Source organism: Prionailurus bengalensis, chromosome B3, assembly GCF_016509475.1.
Source record: "Prionailurus bengalensis isolate Pbe53 chromosome B3, Fcat_Pben_1.1_paternal_pri, whole genome shotgun sequence".
Classification (NCBI taxonomy): Eukaryota; Metazoa; Chordata; class Mammalia; order Carnivora; family Felidae; genus Prionailurus; species Prionailurus bengalensis.
Genome location: NC_057355.1, coordinates 26,255,117 through 26,275,921, shown reverse-complemented (window position 1 = coordinate 26,275,921; position 20,805 = coordinate 26,255,117). Strand labels below are relative to the sequence as shown.

Below are 20,805 nucleotides of genomic sequence, written 5' to 3'. Positions count from 1 at the left end.
GGAACACTATTCAGTTCTAAAACAAAACAAAACAAAACAAAACAAACAAAAACAATGTATTGATTCATAAGACATGGATGAATCTTTGGTGAATTTTGCTAAGGGAAAGAAATAAAATCCAAAATATTATATAATGTTTGCTTCAATTTATATGACGTTTTGGAAGGGGCAATACCATACCATCAGAGAACAGATCAGTAGTTGCTTGGGGCTGCAGGTGAGGGAGGGAATGACAACACACAAATTTTGGGGGGTAATTTATCTGTTATATATGGTACTTTGCTAATGGATATATAAATTGATGCATATGCAAAAGCCACAGAACTTCTACTACAAAACGTTAGTTTTTATTTCAATTCAAAAATTTAACAATCAACCAGCATATTAATGAAAGCCAAATTGAATGCAGACTGTGACAGACAAATCTCACTCTATTACAAATAAATGACATAATCACATTGAAAGGGTGGGAAAGAAAGTAGCATGTTTCCTCACCTTATTGCACTGATAGACCTTGGTGTGAGAACCCTCAGAGCAAATGAAAATTTCTTATTCTCTTTCAAGATGGGAAAGGGTACATATGTGAAGCCTGGAGTGCTTCATTTATTTTGCTTCCATAAGGACAGTTATCCTGAGAATAGAAACATCTGAAATGAGGGTGGAATAGAGAGAATCCCAGAGCCACTGTACCATAATCCTGATCAACTGTGTCTCCCACCTACCTGTTTGCACACTCTTTAGGTAAATAATTATTAAATTCTCCCTTTTTCCTCAAAATTTGCTACAAAGAATCCAAACCATCCTACGAGATACACCTTCCTTATGATATTTTGAGGAATTTACTCAAGCACGTGCTTCTGTAAAATTAGTGAGTAAATCAAGAAAAATGAAACCTGAGATTCACAAAACCGTATCTAACCCAGTAATGCAACAACAGCTGTGATCACAGATTTGTAGCGGGCATAAAAAGCAAATGATCCAGACTGGAGCTATCTGGCAAGGTGTGATGTTATGGATTAGATATTATACTTATTGGGTTTTCAGAATGTCAAGGAAAAAATACAGAATAAGGAAAGTATTATATTTATTAGTAGCCAAATATTTTGCAGAAGACACCCAAAAACTTTCCCATTAGCAAAGACTTGGTTATTTGCCTTCACCTAAATCAGCCATAGGCAAGGGGATACAATTCCTAAAAAGAAGTCTGTTGTTTTTTTTTTTAACTTATAAGAGTATGAACATCCTAATGTACCTGGCTTCTCTCATTAAGAAAGTAAGCAGAAGAAGCAGTGTTTTGTTATCAGTCAACAATTGCTGTGGTGGTATTTTGTCAGGCCACTAAAAAGGACACTTACTTTGGGCTAAGAGTCCCATCATCCCACAGTATCAGGACAATAGACTCCCCAGATCTCAGCCAAGAGAGAGAAAGGAAGAAGCCCAAATGTATTTACATCCTGAATTGAAAGTTACAGAAGTGAGTAAGGGATTACATGGATATTATAAATTACATGTGGCAGACTGGATGACTTTACTGGATATTGTAAATTTCATATGGCAGATGCAATAAAAGGTCCAGTGATGGAAATGGAGACAGATGATTGCTTTTCACACACAAAGATAGAGAGCAATGTTGTATTTCTATTAAATGTATTGTGAGAAGGGTTACACATATGTCATAGAATTTTCCACAGCAACAAGGTCTAGTTTAATTTTACATCAAATACTTCCATATCAAAATTGATTTTGTAGCTTTTTCTGTAGTGCAAGGATTACTTGATGTGATAGACTTTCAATGCAGCTTCCACTTACATTGGAATTGATTGCATTAAAGGGCTTCATACACAGAAAAATTCAATTTGCTAGCCATTTATTCCAAAGATATTTTTCTTAGGAAACAAAAAAGTCTGTCATCATTGAAAAGATTAAGAAAGTTTTAGGAGTTTCAGGTCCTCAGGATAAAATGTAAAGTGAGACTGGACAAAGAATCAAAAACTATCATTGAAAAGCAATTCTGTACTAGTTATTGAGGTCTTTTCTTTTCCTAATCACTGTTGATTGTCTCACATTGCTAGAAACTCCAAAAGTCCTGACAAAAACAAATAGCAGCATAACTCCTAACACACTTGTTTTAGGATACATTTTTTTTAAATTTTTATACATTTATTTATTTTTGATGGACAGAGAGAGATAGAGCACAAGTCGGGGAAGGGGCAGAGAGAAGACACAGAATCTGAAGCAGGCTCTAGGCTCCGGGCTGTCAGCACAGAGCCCGACGCAGGGCTCGAACTCACAAACCATGAAATCATGACCTGAGCCAAAGACAGATGCTTAATGGACTGAGCCACCCAGGCCCCCCAAGGATACACTTATTTTTTTATACAATTGTTATATAATATATATCTTCCTAGTTGCTTTAATTTTTCTGAATTTCCATTTTTTTTTAAAAAAAGGCAGATTTTTAAAAATCTCTGAGAGATGTTTTTTGTAATGAATTTAATTTTTTTCAGTTTATCTGTAATTTATAGTCACCTTGGGGTACCTGATTGGCTCAGCCGGTAGACCATGTATGTGACTCTTGATCTTGGGGTCCTGAATTTGAGCCCCACAGTGGGTGTAGAGGTTACTTTAAAAAATAAACATAAATAATTTGTAGTCACCTCATTACTATAAAATGATATATGTACTTGGATACTGCAGAGAACTAAAAATTAACTCATTGTTCCAACGGTCAGTGTCATACATTAAGTTTTGATCTATTTTCTAAATAAACACATGCAAGGTCTTGTATTATGATGTCACTTAGTACTATATTATGAGCATTTTCTATGTCATTAAAGATTATCCGAATAGATATTATGCCTAGTTAAATTCTTTTTTAAGGCTGTTAGCATATTTTATTTAAGAATTTCTGTACTCTTATACATTTAGTCTGTTTTCAATACTTTACTAGTAAAAGTATTCAGATCAATACAACTTCCAGCTGGCTTTATATTTTGTAATCAGAAATTAGCTCAGATTTCTAAAGAACAGATGCCCAGTTTTTCAAACCAGATTTGCAATTACTGGTTCACAGTGCATGAAATTTCTTGAGGCTCAAGTAAAACAGACATATGAAAATTAATAGCATTTATTGCCAGAATGCATTAGAATGCTTTTGTTACAGAACAGTTAGCAATATAAATTATTTTTTTCAAATTAGTTCATGAAAATGCTATCATATTAATTCATATTGCGTCAAAATTTGCTTATAACATTTTTGTCATATTCAGCTTTTAAAACTTTATAAAACATTTATTATTCACTTATTTTTCTATCACTTTTTTTCTCAAAGTATTTTTCCCACTTTAAAACTCAATTCATAGTTATTTTTTCTAAAATATTTATGGCTTAACTTTTTACGTTTTATTTTTAAAATTTTATTATTATAATTATTTTAAGTATAGCTGGCACACAATCTCCCATTAGTTGTACATTGGATGTACATTTTACATTAAGTGTACAATATAGTGATTTGACATTATGTTATGCTCACCATAAGTGTAGCTACCATCTGTTCCTATACAACACTATTTCAATGCCATTGACTATATCCCGTATGCTGTACCTTTTATTCCCATGACATATTTGTTCCATAAGTGGAAATGACTTAAATTTTTAAAATAAACTTTTTATTTGAGGTAATTTTAGATTCACACATGGATGTAAGAAATAATACAGAGAGATCCCATGTGCCCTCTGCCCATGTGCCCTTAAAGGTAATATCTTGAAAATTATAGGGCGCCTGGGTGGCTTAGTCAGTTAAGTGTCTGACTCTTGGCTTCTGTTCAGGTCATGATCTCACAGTTTGTGAGTTTAAGCCCCCTGTAGGGCTCTGCACTGGTAGCATGGAGCCTGCTTGAGATTCCATCTCCCTATCTCTGCCCCTCCCCTGCTTGGTCTCTCTCTCTCTCTCTCTCTTTCTCTCTCTCTCTCTCTCTCTGAAGAATAAATAAATAAACATTAAAAAATTATACTATAATATCACAACCAGGATAGTGACATTGACATAGTTAAGACACATTTTGTTGCCTGCTTGAACTAAGATGTCCAATAGCCAGTCTCCCTACCCCACCTCTCCTTAAACTCTCGCTACCACCAATTTGTTTTCTATGTGTATACTTTTGTCATCGCAACAATATTATATAAATGGAATAATCCAATAATAATATTTGGGGATTAGCTCTTTTCACTCAGCATATATCTCCAGAGTTTCATCAGTTGGCACATATCAATAAAAAATAATTTGCCCTTTTCAATGGCGGAACACTATTCTACAGCATGGATTAAGTAAAGTTTGTTTAAAAGTTCATTTATTGAAAGATATCTGGCCCATTACATTTTGGCTCCCATTAACAAAACTGCTACAAACAGTTGTGCACAGGTCCCTGTGTAAACATAAATCTTCATTTTTCTGAAATAAATGCCAGGAGTGCCATTGGCAGTTTGTATGGTACTTGCATACTTAGAATTTTTTTTTTAGAGACTGTTTCTAGTGTGGTCATGTTTTATTATATTTTCATCAGCAATCTGTAAGTGATGGAGTTTCTATGCAACCTTGCCAGCAATTGATGTTGTTATATATATATATATATATATATATATATATATATATATATATATTTTGCTTTAGCCATTCTGATAAATGTGCAGTGATACCTTGTTGTTTCAATTTGAACCTACACAATAGCTAATGATGTTGAACATGTTGTCATGTACTCACTTGCCATTTTTACAGCCTGTTTAGTGAAATGTCTTTTAATGGCCTTTGCTCACATTCTAATTGGGTTTTGGAATTTTTTTACTGTTCTATTCTGAGTTCTCCATACACGATATATAATAGAGTCCCACTGGATACATAGTTTGCAAACATTTTCACCCACTCTATAACCTGTCTCTTTATCCCCTTGCCCCAAGAAGGGCCTTCACAGAACTAAGAATTTCAATTTTGACATAGTTCAACTTAGCAAACTTCCCTGATATGAGTTGTGCTTTTTTTGTCATGTCCAAGAACTCTTTGCCCAGCACTGTATCCCAAAGGTTCTTTCCATGGTTTTTTTTTGTTTTTTTTTCAAAAATTTTATAAGCCATATGTTTTAAATTAAGTCAACATTTCACCCTTATTTGATTTTTTTAAAGCAGACTTTATTTTTTAGAAGAATTTAAGGTTCACAGTAAAATTTAGTACAAAGTACAGAGATTTCCTATATACTCTCTGACTCCACACATGCATAGCCTCCTTTATTATCACTGCCCTTCAAAGTGGTACATTTGTTACAAGTGATGAGCCTACATTAACACATTGTTAACCAAAGTCTATAGTTTATATTAGAGTTTGCTCTTGGTGTGCATTCTATGAGTTTGCACAAATGTGTAATGACATGTATCCACTATTATTGGATCACATAAAATAGTTTCATTGCCCTAAAAATCCTCTGTGCTCTACCTATTCATTTCTCCCTCCTCCTCAACACCTGGAAACCATGGATCTTTTTACCATTTCCATAGTTTGTCTTTTTCAGAACGTCATATAGTTGGAATCTTACAGTGTGTAGCCTTCTCAGATTGGCTTCTACCACTTAATAATATGTATTTAAGATTCCTACTTGTCTTTTCATGGCTTGATAATTAATTCCTTTTTTATCTTTGAATAATCTTCCATCACAATGATGTATCACAGTGCATTTATCTACTCACCTATCGAAGGACATCTTGGTTGCTTCCAAGTTCTGGCAATTGTGAATAAAGCTGCTATATACATCAGTGTGCAAGTTTTTACATGGATATAAGTTTTCAAATCATTTGTGTATATATGGAAAAGAACAATTGTTGGATTGTATGCAAAGAGTTTGTTTAGTCTTGTAAGAAACTCCCAAAATGTCTTCCAAAATGGCTGTACCATTTTGCATTACCCCCAGCAGTAAATGAGCATTCCTGTTGCTCCACATCCTTACTACCATTTGGTGTTACAGGGTTCTGGATTTTGGCCATCCTAATAGGTGTATAGTGGTATCTTGTCATTTTAACTTGCATTTCTCTAATGATATATGATATTGGGTGTCTTTTCATATGCTTATTTGTCCTCTTTATATCTTTTCCAGTGAGGTGTCTATTCAGGTTTTTGGTCCATTTTGAATTGGGTTATTTGTTTTCTTATTGTTGATTTTTAAGAGGTATTGTATATTGTGGATAACAGTCCTTAATCACATTGTATTTTGTTTTTTTTTTCAAATATTTTCTCCTAGTCTATGGTTTGTCTTCATTCTCTTTACAGTGTCTTTCAAGCAGAAGTTTCTAATTTTAATAAAGCACAGTTTATCAACTATTTTTTTCTGGGATCATGCTTTCCGTGTTGTATCTAAAAAGTCATTGCCAAATACAAGGTCTTGTAGATTTTCTCCTATATTGTCTTGTACTAGTTTTAGTTTCGTGTTTTACATTTAGGTCTTTTATTCATTTTAAAGTAATTTTTTAAATGTTTATTTATTTTTAGAGAGAGAGAATGAGTAGGGCAGAGGCAGAGAGGGAGAGAAACCTAAGAATCTGAAATAGGCTCTGTGTTGACAGCAGAGATACTGATGCGAGGCTGAAACTCAACAGTGAGGTCATGGCTTGAGCTGAAGTTGGATGATTAACCAACTGAGCCACCCAGGCACCCCATTCACCCCATTTCGAGTTAATTTTTGTAAAGGGTGTAAAGTCTGTGTCCAGATTTTTTTTTTTGCATGTGGATGTGCAGTTGTTCCAGCACCACTTGTTAAAAATATATTTTCTCCATTGTATTGGCTTTGCTCCTTTGTCAAAGGTTAGTTGGTTATTTTTATATGTTTCCAGATTCTCTATTCCATTCTATCGATTTGTCCACTTTTTCACCAATATTATGTGTCTTGATTATAGTAGACTTATACTAAGTCATGAAGTCCAGTAGTCTTCCATGTTTATTGTTCTCCTTTCATATTGTGGTGGTTATTGTGGATCTTTTCCTTTTCCATATAAACTTTAGAATCAGTTTCTTACAGTCCACAAAATAACTTGCTGGGATTTTTATTGGGATTGTGTTGCATTTATTGATTACTTGGAAAGAACTGTCATTTTAAAAATAATCAGTCTTCCTATCCATGAATATGGAATATTTCTTCACTTATTTAGTTCTGTAATTTCATTTATCAAAGTTTTATAGTTTTCCTCATATAGAATATATATTATATATATATATATTATATTTGTACCTAATATTTCATTTTGGGGGGGTGCTAATATCAATGGTAATATTTTTAATTTCAATATCCATGTGTTCATTGATGGTGTGTATAAAATTGACTGACTTTTATATATTATCCTTTTATCTTACAACCTTGCTATAATCATTCATCAGTTCTGGAATTTTTTGGTGTGTTCTTTTGGATTTTTCCATATAAACAATCTTGTCATCTGGGAACAAAAAAAGTTTTATCTTTCCTTCTCAATCTATATAAATTTCATTTATTTTTCTTGTCTTTTTGCACTAGCTAGAATTACAGTAGGCTGTTGTAGTGGTGAGAGATGACACCTTTTTCTGATTTTATTGAGAAAGCTGTTTATTCCCATTAAATACAATATTAAATACAGGTTTTTTGTAAATTTCTTTTTTTTAATTTTAATGTTTTATTTATTTTTGAGAAAGAGACAGAGAGAGAGAGAAAGAGAGAGAGAGAGAGTGGAAGATGGACAGAGAGAGAGGGAGACACAGAATCCAGAGCAGACCCCAGTCTCTGAGCTGTCAGCACAGAGTCTGGCACAGGGCTCACACTCTCAAACCGTGAAATCATGACCTGAGCTGAAGTCAAAAAGTTGAACCAACTGTCACCTAGGTGCCCCTTTTGTAAGTATTATCAGGCTGAGGAAGTTCCCCTCTATTTCTCCTGAGAGTTTTTGTCATGCATGGATGTTGTATTTTCCCAAATGCCTTTTACTCATCTATTAATCTGATCAGGTAATTTTTCTGTTTTAGCTTGTTGCTATAATGGATTATGTTAATTTATTTTCAAATGTGGACCCAGTCTTGCTTACCTGGGATAAATCCCACTTGGTCATGGCATATAATTTTTTTTGTACATCATTGGATTCAATTTGCTATTACTTTGATTTTTTTTTTTTTTTTGCACATGGAACATTCTACAGGATAAATTATAATGTTGAGCCAGAAACCAAGTCAACAAATTTGAAATCATTCAAAATATACAAATCTAACCAAAATGGAATAATATTTGAAATGAAAAAAAAAGAATGAGATTTGTGAAAATTAAGCATACTTATAAATAATGAATTGGTCAAAGAAGAAATTACAAAGGAAATTAGAAAATACTTTAAGTAAATGTAAATGAAAACACAACCTGCTAGGACTATGTGTTACAGCTAACACAGTACTTAGAGGAAAATTTAAAACTATACATGCTTTTTTTTAAAAAAAGGAAGATTTTAATCAATAACCTTGTTTAGAGTCTTTAAAATATAGAAAGAAAATAAACAATGGTAGGGAAACAGACTGAAGGAAATAATAAAGATTAGAACAGAAATAAGTAGAAAGTAATAAAAAAAAGCTATAGGAAAAAGCCAATGAAAACAAAAGATATTTTTAAAAAGATAAACAATATGCATAAACTTTTATCCAGACCAACCAAGAAAAAATAAAGAGAAAATATTAGAATTACAAAAATCAGAAATGGAAGAACAATTATTAGTATTAATCTAAAAGAAAAAAAAATATATAAGAGAATATTAAGAACAATTGTAAGTAAGTTGAGATGAATTTGACAAATTTCTATAAAGACAAAAACAAAACTGACTCAAGAAGAAATAGGCAATATTTTTACCTTTAACATTTAGGTTTTTAATTTGACTAGGACCAACTTCTTGATGTTTACTAACAGATCTATTCATATTTTCTTCCTATGGTGACTCAATTATTCTACAACCTCATGCTAAAATGCCCTTTGGTCATTGATTTTTAGTGTAGATTTTTCCAGATTTTCCAGATATATTTGTCCATATGTACTTTCATGAGCAACTGCAGTCTTTACTATGTTCCATTAAACTTTTTGTTTCTTTTTATGAAGTTCCATGCTGGTGTTATTATTATAACTTTTTAATATCATCATCGTATATGATTAATGATTGTTTTTATATTCCTTTTCAAAAAAATCATTGTTGTCAAAATACATTCTTTCTGTTATAAATTTTTAAATAAGTGGTTGAATTCTTAATTTTTTTTTCAAACTCCAGCAGCAGTTTGATTTGGATTGCATTAATTGTATATATTAATTTAGTAAGAATTAACATGTTTATATGATTAAGTCATCCTATTTATGTGCATGGAATGCGTTTCATTTTTGAAAACTTTTTAAATGTCACCTAAAATAGCCATTTTTTTCAATAGAAATTGTATGTCAAATTTTTTTCTTGCTTTTTGAATTAAAGAATATGATTGCTTTTTTTGATGTTTCCTGATGACAACTTTAATGTCTCAACTATTCTTCTTACCCTTATACCTCACATATGGGCAAGCTGATAAGAAACCCCACTTCTCCCTCTGTTGGCACCGGTTGAAGTTTGAAGCTGTACAAACGTTTGTCTATGTATAAGAATACTCCCCCAAGCTCCCAGCCCCCACCAGTGACAATAATCCAACCTGATCTCCTTTCCCCACTCTCCCAAGCTATTTTCTTACCAGCTCAGTAAGCCTGTCCTATTATCCCCCAAATCCCTCATTATGTGAGTAATAATCTTTTTTATACCCTTTCCTTGTGTGAGTGTGACAAAGTTTGGGCCATGTTTTGGGTGAGGAGTCCAATTTCTTTCTGCAGGATGACAGCAACATTGTGGCTAATGGTATTTTTATTATAAATTTATATTTTGTAAAACTTATATTTTCCAACAATTTCACTTTTGTAGAGGTATTTGTCTTTGAAAATTGGCCAAATAGCTGAAGATTTGCCAAACTGTGTTGTTGTTTTAATAGTTTGTGACTTAATTCTCACCGATTTTCTATTTAAATTATCATGAATTTATACATTACAAAAGTTCAATCTCTTTCAAATCCTGACACTTGACAATTTTTATTCTTTTGATATAATATTGTCTAGGACTTCCAAAACTACATTAAAAAGTCATGACTCTAGTGAGCATTTTTATCCCATTCTGATCTTAAAGAGAAGACATCTGAAGACTTCCTACTAATATAATGTATGCTGTAGATTTTTAGAGTGTAACATTTACCAGATAAGGATCATTATTTTATATTTTATTTTTTGACAGTTACTTTTTAATATCATAAGTAAATAGGTGTTGAACTTATGGAAATCTATCTCTGAATCTATTGAGAGAAGCATTTAATTTTTTTTCTGCCTACCAATCTGGTAACTTAAAAATTGCTGACAGATTTTCTAATGTTGAATTTTCCATGCATTTCTTGGTTAAATCAAAATTTGTCATTTAACATATTAACTGCCATCCAATTCTAAGTGTTTTATAATCTTCCTAGGGCTTTGTTAAACTAAAGATCATTTATTTTTCAAAAATATAGGAAATTTTAGCAAGAATATATTTAATAATATTCAAAAAGCAATCTGAATGATACTGATTCTTTGGAACTTGTTGAAGTTTTTCCTTTATGGCCAAAATAATGAATACTTGACAAGATCATGTATTCTCTATATGTGAAATATGATATTCAAGATATGATCATTGACTAAATTTTTTTAAGTGTATGGTTCACATATTATATTTCTCAGTTTTTGTTTTCTCAATTTATAAGCTCTGAAAGGGATGAGTTAAATTATTTATTTATTTATTTCTCTTAAAATTCTATCCACTATAGCTATAAATATTAAAAGCTTATATTGTTAGATACATATATGTTCAAAATAGTAATATCATTTTTTTCTAGTGTTCTTTTTATGAGTAGGTGACATTTCTCATTATCTATGGAAATATTTGACATAAGTTTTATTTTGCATAATATTAAAATTGTTACCTTACTTCATCTAGATTTTCCCTATTTCATTTTCAACTTTTTGTTTCAAGTTGTGTTTACTGGAAACAGAATATTTTTGGATACTTAAAAAAGTAAAATGAATCTGAAAATTTTTGTCTCTGAGTTCTTGTTTTTAATCCATTTGGATCTATCATAACATTTAAAAAATATCACTGAATAAAAATGACTTTTGATATAAAATTCTATGATTTTTCATATACTTATAAATTCATGTAACCACCACCAAAATTAGGGTACACTATAATTCCATCACCACCTGCTAGAGACTGAATGTTTGTGCCTCCTCCCCAAATTCTTATATTGAAACCCTATCCTGCCCTGTGATCTTTAAAGATGGGGCCCCTAAGGAAGCAATTTAGGTTAATTGAGATCAGAAGTGTGGGGCTCTGATCTGATAGAATTAGTGTACTTATAAGAAGAAACGTCAGAAAATTCATTCTCTTTTTCTCCCTGTGCACATGCACCAAGGAAAAATCATGTGAGGACACATGATTCAAGGTGGTTGAAATCACACCAAGAAAACACCTTATACTAGAAACCGACTCTGCCAGACTTTGACCATTGACGTAGAGCATCCAAAACTGTGACAAAATAAATCTTTTATTTAAGCCATACCATCTATGATATTTTGTTATGGCACCTGGAGCAGACTAATATAGATTTTGGTACTGAGAAGTGGGTACTGATGTAACAAATAACTAAAAATGTTAACGTGGCTTTGGGACTGGGTAATATGTAGAAGCTGGAAGACTTTAGAACTACATGCTCGAAAAAGCATTGTTATAAAAAGATTGTTGGTAGAAATATAGATGTTAAAGATGATTCTGGTAAGAGCTCATATAGGAAAAAAAACAGGTGGGCTGGAGAGAAATTCTCCATCTTCTTAAAGAATCCATAAATAATTATAAGCAGATTGTTGGTGTTTTAAAATCATTCTGGTGAGGATTCAGATAGAAATGAGGAACAAATTATTGGAAATTGGAAGAAAGGCAATGCTTGTTATAAAGAGGCAAATAACTTGGCTGAATTATGATCTAGTGTTTTGTGGAAGATAGAAATTACAGATAATGAAATTAGATATTTAGCTAATGAAATTTCTAAGGAAAATTTTACAGGTGCACCTTATGTTCTACTGACTGCTTATAGTAAAATGTAAGAGGAGAGAGATGAATTAAAGGATTGTTAAGCAAAAAGGAATCAGAACTTGAAGATTTGTGAAATTCTCAGCCTGTCCATATTGCAAAAAAAAAGATAAAACATGTCTAAAAAAAACAACAACTAAGGCTGTGGCTGATCAACCAGTTGGTAGGGAGATTATTATGGCTGTGAACCACAGATCTAATCAGCAATCTCAGCAGAAGTCAGAAATAGAGATAAGATTATGCCAGCAGAGACACTGCCAGCTATGCCTAAAGGAAATAGAAAAAAAAAAAGGTGGAATGGAGGAAGGTTGCAAACGTGTTATCCTTCAAGAAAGTGATAGAATGATCTAATAATTCATAGATCATCAGAGCTGCCAATCCTACCACAGGCCCAGGGACAAGGCTGATTCTTTCTGAGTTTCAGAGGTAGGACCTCTCTTCAATTTCACTCCCCCCACGCCCCGCCACAGAGTAGTGCATTGGCAGGGATTTCACAGAATGCCATGGGAATGGGGCCCTTGCAGAGAGTCAAAGATCAAGACTACTCCATAGAGCAATAGAGGTATTGCTGCTGTCCCAGCAAGCCTGGAAGGCAGAGCATCAAACCAAAGAGGATTATTCTCAAACATTAATACCTGGTGGAATTTGCCTTGCTAGCTTTTGGATTTGCTTGGGACCCATTACCCATCATTCCTTCTGTTTTTTTTTTTTTTTTTCTTTTTAAAATGACAATGTCTATTCTAAGCCTGTTCCACCATTATGTCTTGGAAGCACATAATCTGTCAGGGTTACACAGGCTCACAACTGAAGACATATTTTTCTTCAGGGTAAATTACAACTCATATGATAGATGAGATTTTGGATTTTAGAGTTCATGCTAGAATGAGTTAAGACTTTGGGAATGGAATTAATGTATTTTGCATGTGAGATGACATGAATTTGGAGGTGCCAAGGATGGAATTTATGGACTTCATCTTTGTGTCTCCCCAAAATTCACATATGGAGGGCCCCTTCCCCAAAATGACTGTATTTGAAGATGGGTCCTTTAAGGAAGGAATTACTGTCAAATGCATTCAGAACTGTAGAACTTTAATCTGATAGGATTATTGTCCTTATAAGAAGAAACACCACAGAGAAAGGGCATGCGAAGACCTAGTGAGAAGGTGGATGTCTACAAGCCAGAAAGAAACTGACCTTGTTGGATGTTGGTCTGACTTCTATCTCCCAGAACTACAAGAAAATACGTTTACTTGTTTATGTTACCTTGTTTGTGGTATTTTGTTATGGTAGCCCAAGCACACTAATACACTACCCAAATTCCTTTGTGCTATCCTTCATCTCTAATCTCCATAAACCACAGATTTGATCTCAATTATTAGTTCTGTCTTTTTAAGAATGTCATATAAATTAGGTAAAAAATTACAGAATTTTTTTTAGGTTTGCAACTTTTACTAGGCATAATGCCTTTTGGATCCATCCAAGTTGTTTTGTGTATCAGTAGCCCATTTTTTATTGCTGAGTAGTATTCCATTGAATGAATGCAGCCCAGTATGCTCACTTATTTACCTGTTGAAGAAAACAGGCTGTTAGTAGGTTTAGTTCATTTTGAACAAAATCAATGGATTTTGTGTGAATATATTTTTCTATTTCTCTAGAGTAAATACTCAAGAAGTGAGATTTCTGAGTATATGGTAAATACATCTTTAACTTCGTAAGTAACTTAGGTTATCCCAACTATTTTATAGTTATCCCAACTATTTTGTACCATGGCTGTAGTATTTTGCATAACCATCTTCTATGTATGATAGTTCTAGTTGCTTTTAATCCTCACTAGATTTTTTTTTATCCTAAAGTTTCTAACTGTTGAATGGTGGCATCACAATATGATTTTAGGGGCGCCTGGGTGGCGCAGTCGGTTAAGCGTCTGACTTCAGCCAGGTCACGATCTCGCGGTCCGTGAGTTCGAGCCCCTCGTCAGGCTCTGGGCTGATGGCTCAGAGCCTGGAGCCTGCTTCCAATTCTGTGTCTCCCTCTCTCTCTGCCCCTCCCCCGTTCATGCTCTGTCTCTCTCTGTCCCAAAAATAAATAAACGTTGAAAAAAAAATTAAAAAAAAAAAAGAACAATATGATTTTAATTTGCATTTCTCTAATGGATAATTTTGTTTCACATGTTTTTGGGTGCCATCTGTATATCTTATTTGCTAAAGCATCTGGTCATATCTTTCAATCAGTTTTTAATTGAGTTGTTTGATTTCTTACTACTGACATTTGAGAGTTCTTTATATATCCCAGATAGAAGTCCTTTGTTGTATATGCAATTTATAAATATTTTCTGCCAATATGTACCTTGTCATTTCGCTACCTTACACATTTCATTTCTTAAACTAATGTTTTAAATTTTTATTAAACACAGTTTGTCATTTTATTATAGATTGTGCTTTTGGTGCCATGTCTAAGTCTTACTAATCTCAAGTCATAAATATTTTTTTTCCTTTTTTCCCCCCACAAGTATCTAAAAAGAAAAATTTTAGATATATGGTAATTGGTAATTCAGATATATGATTAATTCTGTGATCTTTTTTGTATAAGTTATGAGGTTTAAGCCAAAGTTTAATTTTGCATATGAATGTCCAGTTGTTTAGACACTATTTGCTGAAAGGCTTATCCTTGGTCAGCAATCAATTGAACATATTTTGGGGTATGTACTTCTGCACTTTCTGTTGCGTTCAATTGATCTATGTGTCTATCCCTTCATCAATACCATACTATCTAGATTAGATTATTACAGCTTTATGGTAATTCTAAAAATGCAGTGGAATTTCTTCCATTTAACCTAAAATGTTTCTTATTTAGTTTGGGAAAATTTATTTTTATTTTGTCAAATAATTTTTTTCCTGATTTTTTTCTCTATTTCTGGTACCTGCTATTATCCAGGCTTTGGCATCTGTACTTATATATTTCATTTCTTTTTTCTAATTCTTTACATTATTATCTCCTTATCCTTCAATCCTGCCTTTCTGAGTCCTTCAACATGATACTCCAGCTCTCTCATTTTTTTCTTCAGTTATTTAAATTTTATTTATCCCTCTAAACATGTTCTTTCTGAAAACAGTTATATATTCCATAACTGAAAAATTACCAGATTCTTTTTTATATTCTGTTCTTTTTTCATGATACTACTGTTCTCTTGCCTCTTTGAGATATTTATTTTGCTTATTTTATTTTATTTTATCACTTCATCTTTTTCAATAGTTTTGCTTCATGTAGAAAAAAAGTGGCCTAGTTTTTTCTTTTTAGTTCTGGATGTACTTCCCAAATGTCCAGTATTTTTTTTTTTTCTGTGAGCCCATGTTCTGCTGAAGTAGCAGCTAACCAGGTTGATGATAGATGTTACAGTAAGGCTACAGACCAGGCCTCGGGTTTCATTGTTCCACATCACTGACAGTTTTTCATTGTCAATTAGGTTTTACAGTCTTGAATTATGGATTTCACCTCCATTGGTTTACTTCAATTATTTTTTTTTCAAATTACTCTTTCAGCCTGTGAGATACAGTGACTTGTACATGTTAATCAATATTTATTACTTTTATTGTTTCCATTGGATGATGATGATGAAGTTGAAGATGGTAACTTGTTTCAAATACATCTGGCTCATTCTTACTTTAGAAACTTTGAACTTTGTCTTGCTTTTATTTTCTCACCTCTTCCATGATTCAGATTTCAATTAAAAATTCATTCGCTCAAAGAAAATTTTTTTGTTATCACATTTAATATGGCTCTTCTCAAGTCATTTTATATCACTTTTGTTTTATTTTTATCACTGTACATACTTCTATTTGAAATTATCTTATTTTTATTGCTTTTTTTTCTCTTTTCTTCACTAAAATGTAAATAGTGTCTTGTAACCATTCCAATTACTAACAGAGCAGAAACCAAATCCTAAGCTTACCTAATGTGATGTGTATTGCTTTTTAAAATGTGTGTACATTTCTTTAAGTATTATTTATTGAATTTCACCAAATAGACACAATTTGACAATATGCTTATTGAAGGAATTTCAGATCTAAGCAATATTTTAACGCTAATATCTTATCCTCTTTTACTGTTTTCAGGAATGCAGTCAAAGAACACAAAAAACTTTACGCCATTTATGAAACCAGGTGAGTCCATATCTTCAATTTATCTATTAAAGTTGTCTTCTACTTTTCACTAATAATACAAGTATTATTAGTCATTGTGATATGAGCTTATGAGTTACCTAGCTCTATATATTTTGTGTTTGAAACATCCACCAAAATTATTGTAAAGCATACATAGAAACTAAATAATAATAACAACAATAATAATATAACCTTAAGTTATCTTATGTAATTTTTCTATAATTTTAATTTGAAATTTAAGTAAATAATTTAAAAATAAAATTGAATTCTAAAAGGGCATCTGATTCTATGACTAAGTGCATCCAACGTTAAAATAAAATGTCTTAGTATTAGAGGAAACTTCAAACGTCGTTTGAAATTTCACATATTTGGAAAGGTAGTCCAAAGTTTTGTGTGTATAAAAGCATGTTCTCCAGCTGATACTCTTTTGGAAAGAAATTGGCTACAACAACAAGATTTGGCAGCAAATCTTATGAAAACATGTATTTAACAGAAACTAAAGCATCTGATAAATTCTTGTTTATCTTTAAACATTCAACTACAATATGATTTACAATTAAAATTTCTCTAGATACCAACCACCCCCAACCTCCAAACTCAATCAGCATCTCAGGCAAAAATCATTCTCCTCTGGGCCCACTATTTGTTAATGTTTAAAGCATTTCTATGTAAAGTGCCAATAATTATTTTATTTCTTCCTTCCTTCCATATATCAAATTCTAAGTACTGTAATACAGTGCTATTCAATATTTTTGGTAGAAGTAATAATTTATTAGAATACATCATTTTAGTATTGTTTATTGTGTACATATAATTTCATTTACTTAATCAAATATTTCCTTAAGATAAATTCTTTAAGTCAGTATTATATGAGAAAAGAATATACACATTTAAAATCTTTTAAATTTATGTATGTTTGTACATAATTTTGCAAAAATTGTAAGTATAGAGCACAGGTATTCACAAGTAAACATAGCCATGTAATCACCAGTCGGATTGGGAAATAGCACATTAAGTACTTCAGAAGCTCACTCCAATCTGTGCCAGGCACTCCTTTCTCTTCACCAAAAATAACCAATGTCATGACTTCTTTCACCATCTCCTTAGTTTGGATTCCCCAGAAATAAGATTCTTTCCAAGATGGGAATTCTTTTTCCAGTGCTGTATAGGACAAATGCTGTCAGGAAAAACTTGTGAGAATGATCAACAAGTACGGAATGAGAAGTAGAGAAAATACAAAGAGTATTTTTGAGACATCTAGCTTCTACCAGATCTCTAGGCACTCTGTAACATCAATTATAGAACAAAATCTGTCCACCTAGAAGCCTGGTGGCTATACACCTGCATCAAAACACTTTAACAAGGCACTGTCTCTGGGGGAGGAGCATAACATCCCAGGGATCTCAAGCACAAGGACGTAAGCAATGTTTTGAAAAAAAAAAAAAAAAAAGTGGAGGTTTGAGTGATTTGTAGCCAAAACTACATCTAGGAACTAACAAAGGGAGCCTGGTACCAACAGCATATGCTGCAAACCATGCTTTGCACCATGAAGATCCATTTTCTTCTCATATTAAGTTTATGCCACAGGTTTTTAAGTATTCTAATTGGTCACAATTTCATGGAAAACTTACCAGCAAAGGTTTGGCAAAAAAACACAGCTTACACTGCTATAGTACTTCAAGAGGCCATGATAGATATGAATCACCTCCATGCCCCACCCTACCATACCACCTCTTCTGGGCCAGCTGGATTGCTTGGTGGAACTACCAAGACAATTACCACTGAACCTCTGTTTGTCAAGACACTTTCAGGCAATTGATAATGCTGCCTCCCAACTGACAGTTGAGACTTGGCATATGAATGTCAAGAATAGATCCACTGAAAAGCTGAAAGCTTTTCCTCTAAGATCAGGAACAGGACAAGGAAGCCCACTCTCATCACTTTTACTTCAACATAGCATTGCAAATCTTGGAGCAACTAAGCAAGAAAGAGAAATAAGACATATCCAAATTAGAAAGGAAGGAGTAAAACTATCTCTATTTGTAGATGACATGATATTATATGTAGGCAACTCTAAAGACTCCATGGGGCAAAAAAAAACATTAGAATTAATAAATTTTATAAAGTTGCAAGATACAAAATCAATATACAAGAAACTATTGTATTTCTATATATTAATAAACTACCAGAGAGAGAGAACTTAAGAAAACAATCCTGTTCACAAATTGCATCAAAAAGAGTAAATAACTAGGAACAAATTTAACAAAGTAGGTGAAAGACCTGTACACTGACAACTATAAGACATTAATTAAAATAATTGAAGAAGATCAAATAAATGCAAAGGGGTGTCTGGGTGGGTCAGTTGGTTAAGCATCCGACTCTTGATTTTGACTCAGGTCATGATATTGTGGTTCATGAGTCCGAATCCCATATTTGGCTCCACACTGACAGTACAGAGCCTGCTTGGGATTCTCTCTCTCCCTCTTTCTTTGCCCCTCCCTGCTCATTCTCCCTCTCTCAAAATAAATAAATAAAATTAAAATTTTTTAATTAAAAAAAAAACAAATGGAAAGATAGTCTGTGCTCAGGATTCAAAAGAAAAAATATTATTAAAATATTCATACTACTTAAAGCAATCTTGGGTACAGACACAAGGCAATCCCTATCAAAACTCCAATGAGTTTTTCATAGAAAGAGAAGTATCCTAAAATTTGTATGGAACCACAAAAGACCTCAAATAGCTAAACCAATCTTCAGAAAGATAAACAAAGCTAGATGCATCACTCTCCCTAATTTCAAACTTTATTACAAAGCTGCAGTAATCAAAACAGTATGGTGTTGGCATTAAAATGAACATATAGAAACAGAGTAGAGAGCCCAGAAATAAACCCACACATATATAGTCAATTAATTTATGACAAAGGAGACAAGAATACAATGGGAAAAGTCTTTTCAATAACTAGTGTTGCAAAACTGGGCAGCCACATACAGAAGATGAAACTGGACCACTATTTTATACCACACACAAAAATTAATTCAAAATGGATTAAAGACCAGAATGTAGGACCTGAAACCATAAAACTTCTAGATGAAAAAGGCCTTGGATATGACTCCAAAAGCAACAAACAAACAAACAGGTGGAACCACATCAAACTAAAATTGTCAGCAAAGGAAATCAGCAACAAAATTAAAAGGAAACCTATGGAATGGGGTAAAATATTTACAAATCATATATCTGATAAGGAGATTATGTGCAAAATCAAACAACTCAATAGCAACAAAACAAAACAAAACCCAAAAATCCAATTAAAAAAATGGTAGGTGATCCAAAGAGACATTTTTCCAAAGAAGACATGCAGGTACATGAACACATGTACATGAAAAGAGTCCCAGCATCACTAATGATCAGGGAGATACAAATCAAAACCACAATGAGATGTCACCTCACACCTGTTAGAAAGGCTATTATCAAAAAAAAAAAACAAGATATAACAAGTGTTTACAAGGAGAAAAGGGAATCCTTGTGCACTGTTGATGAGAATGTAAATTGTTGCAACCACTATGAGAAACAGTATGGAGGTTCCTGAAAAAATTGAAGGTAGAGACATCAAATGATCCAGTGGTTCCACTTCTGGGTATTTACCTAAAGAAATAAAACAAACAAACAAACGCTGGCTTGAAAATATATCAGCACTGCATGTTCTTTACTGTATTATTTACAATAGCTATGATATGAAAATAACCTAAGTGTCTTTTGATGGATAAGTGGATAAAGAGAATGCAGTATGTATATGTACAATGGAATATTATCAGATCATGACAGAGAAGTAAATCTTACCATTTGCAACAACATGTATGAACCTTGAGGGTATCATGTTAAGTGAAATAAGTCAGAGAAAGACAAATACTGTATGATCTCAGTTATATGGGAAATCCAAAAAGGAAAGGAAGGAAGGAAGGAAGGAAGAAGGAAGGGAAGGAAGGAAGGAAAGAAGGGAGTTAGAGAAGGAGGGAGGGAGGAAGGAAGGAGGGAAGGACGGAAAGAAGGAAGGAAGGAAGGAAGGAAGGAAGGAAGGAAGGAAGGAAGGAAGGAAGGAAAAAAGAGAGGGAGGGAGGAAGAGAGAAAGAAAAAAAGATCTTATAGAGAACAGATCAGTGACTGCCAGAGGTGGGAGGTCTGGGGGCTTGGAAATATGAGAAATGCTGGTCAAAAGGTGCAAACTTCCAGTAATAAAGCATATAAGTCTTGGGGATGTAATTCAGAGTATGGTGAGTATAGTTAGTAACACTGTATTGTGTATTTGAAAGTTGTTAAGAAAGAAAATCCTAAAATTACTCATCACAAGAAAAAAATTACACCTATACATGGTGGCAAATGTTAACTAGACTTCGTCATAAACTTATGGGTCAATTCCTCTACCAATATGGCAACACC

General features: G+C 33.0%; 1 protein-coding gene across 1 annotated transcript in view; it reads left to right on the top strand.

Moving 5' to 3' along the window:
- GABRB3 (gamma-aminobutyric acid type A receptor subunit beta3) overlaps nucleotides 1-20,805 on the top strand; it is a 474,786-nt gene that overhangs the window by 142,014 nt on the left and 311,967 nt on the right. Inside the window, exon 2 of the mRNA XM_043554897.1 lies at nucleotides 16,323-16,370. Coding sequence (XP_043410832.1) covers nucleotides 16,323-16,370 — 48 coding nt within the window. The remainder of the gene's footprint in view (nucleotides 1-16,322; nucleotides 16,371-20,805) is intronic.